The sequence below is a fragment of the Carassius auratus genome, chromosome 11 (genome assembly GCF_003368295.1).
Source record: "Carassius auratus strain Wakin chromosome 11, ASM336829v1, whole genome shotgun sequence".
Lineage (NCBI taxonomy): Eukaryota > Metazoa > Chordata > Actinopteri > Cypriniformes > Cyprinidae > Carassius > Carassius auratus.
Genome location: NC_039253.1, coordinates 3,531,254 through 3,539,634, shown reverse-complemented (window position 1 = coordinate 3,539,634; position 8,381 = coordinate 3,531,254). Strand labels below are relative to the sequence as shown.

The 8,381-nt window shown below is 34.4% G+C and overlaps 1 protein-coding gene across 1 annotated transcript; it reads right to left on the bottom strand.

Moving 5' to 3' along the window:
• Nucleotides 1-209: 209 nt before the first annotated feature.
• On the bottom strand, nt 210-1,690 carry LOC113111327 (uncharacterized). The gene is made up of 3 exons (XM_026275952.1): nt 1,612-1,690; nt 1,479-1,532; nt 210-1,124 (listed from the first exon to the last, which is right to left on the bottom strand). Exons 1-3 carry the CDS (start codon nt 1,655-1,657, stop codon nt 583-585), a joined length of 642 nt encoding a protein of 213 aa, XP_026131737.1. The 5' UTR covers nt 1,658-1,690; the 3' UTR covers nt 210-582.
• Between the last annotated feature and the right edge of the window lie 6,691 nt (nt 1,691-8,381).

Genomic DNA, 8,381 nt, shown 5'->3' with positions numbered 1-8,381 from the left:
AATCGAAAAAACAAACAAACAACGGAACTGGGCATTTAACAAGACGTCCCAATAACAGACACTAACAGGTTTTCATCGATTTTATTGTGATTTAAAGTATAATATTTTAGCAAGTTTAGAATAACACAGCAATAAGCACATTGTAATAATAAAGAGATTGACAAATCAGCTCAATTTAAAGAATAGTAGTATTAAGAGAAACAAAACATTATATTATAAGATACAAAACTAAATTAGATACACAAGTTTGAGTTGACATTTTGACAGATTACATGTTCCTAAATGAGGACAGGAATATAGAAAAGTAGACTTACAATGTGATAACAGCACACATTAGAGAGAACAGAGAACAATTTGAATGATTAATTACAGTAAGTGGGTTAAATATAAGTAATTGTAAATTGGTTTTCAGGATATCAGTGCTAGGTTGCGTCAAGAAAATCTGCACCAAATAAATGTGCAGACGATTCTTCAGTGGTGATTTCTAATGTGAGCAGTCAAAACCGAGACAGAGATTTTTAGGATACATTTATAGTAAAAGGTTATACATGAATATTCAAAGGTAATTAATACCTGTTGTGGCTAAAAGAATGAAAATGACACTTCTGAACCCAGAAGGGATACTCCCATCTTTGAACCAAATGAGAATCCAATTCCCAGGATTTTGGCCTCCACCCCACCCACACCAATAGATGCACCCGTGTCAAAGCCTAGTCCCACTTTCACACCAATTGGACCAGCTTTAGCTGATGCACTGGCGATTTCAGCTCGAGCCATTGCTCCGAGTTTACCAATTTTGGCTTCTCCATCAAATGAGGCACTTGGACCTTTAGCTTCAGCCTCAAATATACTGTATTCCGCACGAGCTCGTCCAACTCCTGCTTCTGCAAGGTATCCAGCCTTGGGAAGCCTCTTTCCTGGTTTGTTTTCAAAACCGGATGCATAAAAGCCTTGTTCAGCATAACCTCCTTCTGCATTGGCACTCGCTGATCTGTCGTACGTGTCAATCATGCCCAGTAAAGATTTCGTATTTTGCGCTTCTGACTTTTTGATAGTAACCTCATCAATTTCATTTATGCCATCTTTCTGGCACTGTCTGGTAGACAGCATGTCTAACTCTTCACCTGTAAAAAAAAAGATGAGCTTTAATGCAGTGCAAACAGACAGGTGTTTAGAAAAACAACAAGCTTTATAGAAATGTACACCGTTTAATGCTCAACATTAGAACACTTTAAATGTGACGCGTTACTATTACACAACCTTGCATGCTAATATTTCTGTATTTGGTCTGATTCAATCTGACACTTGGATTGCCTACATCTTCATATTGGGTTAGTAATAACTACACTGAGAACATAAAGAATTACATGAATACACAAAATAGAATAAATCAATTAACAAATAACACTAAAATTACAAACTAGAGTTTGTGCAATGTCTGTGTTAGAACTATAGACCAACTACTACAATACACTTACTGTTTTCTTCATGTCCATGGTTAAATTGTCTGGTATCAGGTCTAATGTCTTCATCTGCAAATAAAACAATATCTTTAATGCAGTGATAATCACACATGTGTAGAAAACTAGCTTTGTATTAAAATACACTTACCACATTCGTCATGTCCATCGTGGCTTAACTGTAGTCTTTTAGACATTGTAGTATGCCACAAGTTAACAAAATCTATGAGTCTTTATTGGAGTGTCGTTGTCTTTGTTAGAGTGTCCTTGTATATATATTTAGGGGCAAAGTGAAAGTGAAAACCAAAAACGAGAAGTCCTGCAGTGGGTTTAATTACCAGTAAATTAGCATTTTGATGCTACGTTTAGTCTGTTAAGAATTTGCTCATGCTGGGAACAGCTCCTAAAATATTTTTTCTTACTTAGTTTAGAGAACTTTTATAAACACTTTTTAAAAATACTTTTTTTCCACTGTAAAGACTCCATGGAGATTCCATGTCCAGTTTCCTTTAGATATTTAAAAGGTTCATTAAATAACTTTTTCCCTAATATGGTCAAAAGCATCCAGCTATCGCTGTAGCTAAGCTGTATAAAAATGTGAAGGAAATACATGCACATTTGCGACAATATATAGTTCATGTGTTTCTATTATAATTAATTTTCAGTCTATTTGACTTAGCCAACTTCTGTCCCCTCACTTCTGAAATGATGGCTACGCCCCTGTTAGCATGTGTTTGCAGAAGTGTGCCTATAAAATATGAAATTGAAAGGTGCCAAGTTCATCATCATATACTGAAACCTCAGCATTTGCTCTGATTCCCAGACTCAGTGTGTGGGTGTTTAGTCTTTCTGCGTCATAAGATAAATTCTGGAATATTTCCAGTAAATTACAGTTTTAATCAGTCCATGCAATTTTCTGGGATGAGAAGTTGTAACATTATCAGCATTTTGATGTAACGTTTTGTTTGTCAAGATCTCACTGACTGAACACACAGTGCATCACCATTTTTATAAACTCTTAAAACTTTGTAGTTTATACAGAGACTGTCACGTCCCTGGACTCATTATGTTGTGTTTTCCATCCATGTGTTCCATCATGCAAAGGATCATTGGAGCACGACATGTGTATCAGCAACTTCCTTCATTCTGGACGGCCCTTTGAAGTGCTCCGTTTTGAGCACTTTGGTTTGCCATGACCCTTTATTACGGCAGCCAAGATTGGTTTAACTCTAAAGTGGCATTCGGAGGGCGATGTATCCCATTTGGAATGCACCAATCTGAAATTGTTCTTGGGACCTAGGGTTGTAAATAATTTGATTCAGATTGGGACTTCGGAGCACATATCACAAATCTTTTTTTTCTAAGTCCTTTTTTTAATTTCACAGTATAGCCTACATTACCTCAAAAAAAAGAAAAGTGCACAAAAACACAATTAACCAAACTTTTATTTTTCTAAAAGCATAGTAACAAAATATGTGTTTTTTTAATTTTTTTTTTAATTTTTACAAATTTAAACCATGGTTAAACCAGTATAGCAAAACCATGGTTAATTTGATTTAACGATGTGTTATCATAGTTTAGGTCAAGTTCAAAGTTTATTTATATAGCACCTTAAAACAACACGAATGTTGACCAAAGTGCTTCACAAGAAAAGCAAAATACACACATGATAAAACATGAAGTTAAAACTAATCAATTGTTTTGTGTGTGGAGAGGTGAAATATATTCCCTCTTTTTTTGTCATGAAACGAGCTGTAGTGTTTTGGACGATATGTAATCATGAGGGTGATGACTGACTGATCCCAGCACACAAGGCATTGCAGTCATGAATAATGGTCCCCAATCCCTAAAAGAAGGTGCTTTAACATTTGAGGTTGCTTTAATTGGAAAAAATATGGCCCTGAACACTGAATTTATTTGTTTGTCAACTTCTGATCTGAATCAAAGATGACCCCCAGATTTTTTTTACATTGGAATTATTTTACTGAAGATGCCCCAAAAAAGCACTGTACACTACAATACACTACAATACACTATAGTTTAACTATATTAACTATTAAGTTTTTTTTTCACCTTAAATGGAGACATAGGATCAAGGCAGTTTTGACCGCTTTAACAGAAGTTTCCATGTATTTGTATAAATCAACTTTCAATAAAGATTTTTTATGTATGTGAAATTTAGCTAGCGAAAACAGATTAATTTTCTTATAGGTTATTCTCTTTTGTTTAGTCATACATTTTTAAAGAAAATGTCTCTAAAACTGAAAAATCACTTTAAAAAAATCTGGCCAATATTTCTGTGAGTGGTTACATTGACAAACAAATTAATGACATCTTCCCCAGAAGTGTGACAAAAACAGCAACTCATTTCAATGTCTAACTTATATAATAATTGTCAATCAGCAAAAATTGTCTCTTAATTTTTTTTCCAGACCAGAAATGGGTAATTACGATACTTTTCATTTTAAAATCATGTCATTTTGTCAATTTTAGAGTAATTTGCCACGTTCTGTTGTTCATGGTGCGATCAGATGCAAAAAAAGCAAATAAGAAAAAAGAGGAAGACATTTTCTGCTTGTATTTGCATTTTTTTTTTTTTTATAAATGTCAGTGGGCATTTCATGACATTCAGACTTAAGAAATGTTTAGGGATTTTTCTGCAACACCCTGAAGTTTATGGGAAACGTATGATAACCGTGATCTTCAGGAAAAATTATATTTCATGTAATTCAATGCAGTTGTTGATGAATGAACATTGACTCATTACTTCCAATAATAATCAGATAATTGACACTATGATTAATATAAATAAAATGGACAAATATATAAAATATTATTATGGTTCTGTTAAAAAAAAAGAAGAAAAAAAGTGCAGTTAAATAGAATTGAAGCATCCAGTTCCGCTGTGGAAAACTTCTTCATATTTTTGTGGAAACTGTATATAATTAATATTTCAGAATTCTTTGATGAACAGAAAGTTCAAAAGAATGGCATTTATTTTTTAACAGATGTACTGGATAAGAAATATTTGGGCCTTTTGCAAGAACTCATGCTCATGAAACTCACAACAGATGTTCGACCCCTTCCCACATAAACGTTGAAATGCTGAAGTGCCCAAAACCAGAGCCAATGCCTCTTTTTCAATAACTGAATAGTTTGACTGATAGACAGAAATTTCCTTGAAAAAGAAACATAAACATATGTTCAATTGCCTCATCGTCATCCTGTAAAAGGACATTTCCCGCCAATATAATGTCATTCAATATACAGGAAAGAATTTATCCAAGTATGCACATTTACTTATGGATCTAAATGACTTACATGAGTAGGAATATATATTTCAGATTTTAAAATATCTGAATTGTCAAAATATGCTGTTGAAATGGCTGCTATTATAATATGACTAACATGTTTAGATGAAGTGTAAGCAAGTAGATTAGTGGTTTGCTTCTGTTTTAACATATTTGACCACTCTGCAATCTTCAAGTTGGATTCTGCTAGGTGCAAAAAAAATGCTTTAAAAAGAGAAGTAACAGATTTTAATGTTCCCTTAAGTAAAGGTAAAATTAAATCTATTTTTTAAAGAAAAATATTACTAAAGAATGGCAGAGCTAAAGATATTTTAAATAATTGTTGGAAACACTCAAATAACAAAGGGAGAGGATATGGATGGTATATAAATCAGTTAGCAGAGAAACATTAGATAACAAATACAGAATGTATAGTCACCTGAAAAAGGAGAGGTGCTAACATGAATAATTCCTGATGTAAAAAATGATTTAGAGATATTGGATAAGAAATAAGAATGATATGAAATGGGTATTAAATAGGGATATCCCAATATCTAATTTTAAACAAATGATCGGCGAAGCAGCTCAAGAACTCCCAAACTGACTCAAATGATTGGCGACCCAAACTGACTCGAATGATTCGCGAACCCGCTCTGAACTCCCGAACTGACTTAAGTGATTCGCGAACCCGCCACCGACTCCCGAACTGATTCAAATGATTCGCGATCCCACTCCGCACTCTCGAATTGACTCAAATGATTCGCGAACCTGCTTCAAACTTCCAAACGGACTCAAATGATGCGCGAACCAGCTTCGAACTCCCGAACTGACTCAGATGATTCACGCTCCGAACTCCCAAGCTGACTCAAATGATTCGCGAACCAGCTTTGAACTCCCGAACTGACCCAAATGATTCGCGATCCCGCTACGAACTCCCGAACTGATTCAAATGATTCGCGATCCCCAAACTGACTCAAATGATTCGCGAACCCCCTTTGAACTCCCGAACTGACTCAAATGATTCGCGAACCCGATAAGAACTCCCGAACTGATTCAAATGATTCGCGATCCCGCTCCAAACTCCCGAACTGATTCAAATGATTTGCGATCCCCAATCTGACTCAAATGATTCGCGAACCCGCTACGAACTCCAGAACTGATTAAAATGATTTGCGATCTTGCTCTGAACTCCTGAACTGACTCAATTCATGAACCCGAGTTGTTATAGGTTACAGATTACAAATTACCTTATTTAAAATGTAATATGTAATGTCACTGTTTCAAGTGACTTTAAGTAAAGTAACTGATTACATTTGATTACTTTTTAATTACTTTTCTGAATTTCTATTGTTTTTAAATTTTGATTATTTTGAATCATTTAAAGCAGGCAGGGTTAATGATACAGTGGTACTCAACACTGATTACTCTCAGATTTCAGAATCCTTCTTCACTTGAATTAAGACTGTAAAGTACAACCACCTCAAAATAGGACTTAGCAGCTCCTTTTACTTATATATAGTTTATAGATATAGTTTAATAGCTATGATACTGTTTTTGAAATCAAATCTTTGCATACTGTAGCTATGACAGGAAACATTGGCATCTAACAATAAAATAAAATAATCATTTACATAAACCAAAATAGGAAATAAAACAGTTATGGAATAAGCATGTGTCATATTCTGTGTCTTTAACTCCAGAAACACTGGTGTTTCAAATTTTAAATATGTATGTGTGTGAAAATATTCAAATGTTACTCCCTTTGTAATCATTAACAATATCATAATTAACTTTAATTTAATTACTGTTTACATTACATTAACAGATTACAGCTACATTTATTTTGACGTTCGCGAAGATGTCCCCCGGACATTCACAGGATGTGCAGCGACCATTCGGGACGTTTAGGGGACTTTCGCTTTAAATCCTCTAAATGTCATTTTATTGTACTTTTAAGCTAATCAAAGACAACACACACGCTGTATGAAGCAAAATAAATTCATTTTAATTGAACATTCGTACATTTGCAGGGCAATTTTCGTGTTTGTGTGTGTGTGTGTGTATGTGTGTTTTGTTGGATGGTGTGTCCGCGTGTCTCTGGTTGTCAGCTGTGGTTAGGCTGCTAATGTCAGCAGCCGCGTGGGACAACTTCACTAGTCCATATCGATATTTGATTCATTTTACAGCCTTATTGTATTAATTAAAATTAATTCTTGTATGTATTAATTCAAAAATAGCCAAATTCCGTGACGTTCTGCTTTATATAGCCAGTTCCATTTGTGACTGGATTCCGCGATTCAGTCGCTTTGCAAACACAGACAGGTGAATGTATGAATGAAAGTGTAAAAGTTCAGACACAAAACCTAGTTGCCAGCAGTGATGAAATGCCAACTGCACACATACACATCAGTCTTGGGATTCCACAACTTCCCTTAATCATTCTCACAACGTATTGCTTGTAGCCATTTTGTCATCCTTTCCAGTTCTGTATGTTTATTAGGAAGGATGTAGAACTTCAATTCATAATTTGTTAGTTTATTGGAGGTACAGAAAACGACACAGCAATTTCAATTGGCGGCTTGAATATTTGAAATTACAGTAGCATTCTTTCAGTAATAGTACTTATTTTTGTTAATATAAATAAATGACTAATTCTATGCACTAGTGTGCTTTTTTCAGTATTCATGGGTGACTTTTTTTATGTGAATTACATTTTTACATTTTAGGGTCTTGATGTTTGTCAATTATATGAAATATTTAATCTGGAAAGGATAAAATAAATAATCATGAATGAACCCCTAAAGGGTTCCATATAGAACCTTTTTCCTGGTTACAAATATAGAACCTTTTAGGGGTTCCAAATACGTTGCGCCTGATAGAACCTTTTAAGATTCTATATAGAACCTTTTCTTCTAAGAGTGTACACTCTATATAGAACCATAGTGTTCTTTACTCAACTCCAAAGAACCTTTTATGCTAAAAAAAAGTTCTATAATGACAAGAAAGAACCCTTTGGGCGCAAAGGTTCTTTAGGCAATTATTCATTCATATAATACATTATTCTGCAACATTTTGTATTTGTAATTAAATTATTGTTTGTAGTAACTTAATATCACATTTTAATCATGCTGGTTTTTGGAGAAAAACTGAAATGGCACTCTTCGTGTGATATTGATTAACTACATAAAATGATATAAATATATACATTTTCTAACCCCCATATCTTGAATTTTGTGATCATTCACATGCATTCATAAATGCATTTGAATACACTGAATAATGCAGTTAAAGAACGCACTCAAAATGCACACGCGCAGTAGTATGACTTCATCATGTAACTTTACATTAGCCTAGGTGCGTGCACTTTTTAGTCACGATTTGTTTAGTTTCTCAAATGATTCGCAAACCCACTCCGAACTCCCGAACTGACTCAAATGATTCGCGAAACCCCAAACTGACTCAAATGATTTCGTGAAACACGAAAATGTATAAAAGGCTCCATTACATTGTATCTTACGTTATGGTCCCGTAGAAGCAGTTTTTGTAAAAAATAGGCTAACGATTGCGTCATAACCAGCGACTCTATGTCGCACAGTAGAGAAATTATCGTATGGACATTTACGTCATCAAA

What these genes read in the sequence shown, in the direction of transcription:
- LOC113111327 (XM_026275952.1), bottom strand. Translation starts at nt 1,657, where the DNA reads ATGTCTAAAAGACTACAGTTAAGCCACGATGGACATGACGAATGTG. An exon ending in CGATGGACATGACGAATGTG is followed by an intron (nt 1,533 to 1,611) that starts GTAAGTGTATTT and finishes TTTTATTTGCAG; the next exon opens with ATGAAGACATTAGACCTGAT. An exon ending in CCATGGACATGAAGAAAACA is followed by an intron (nt 1,125 to 1,478) that starts GTAAGTGTATTG and finishes TTTTTTTTACAG; the next exon opens with GTGAAGAGTTAGACATGCTG.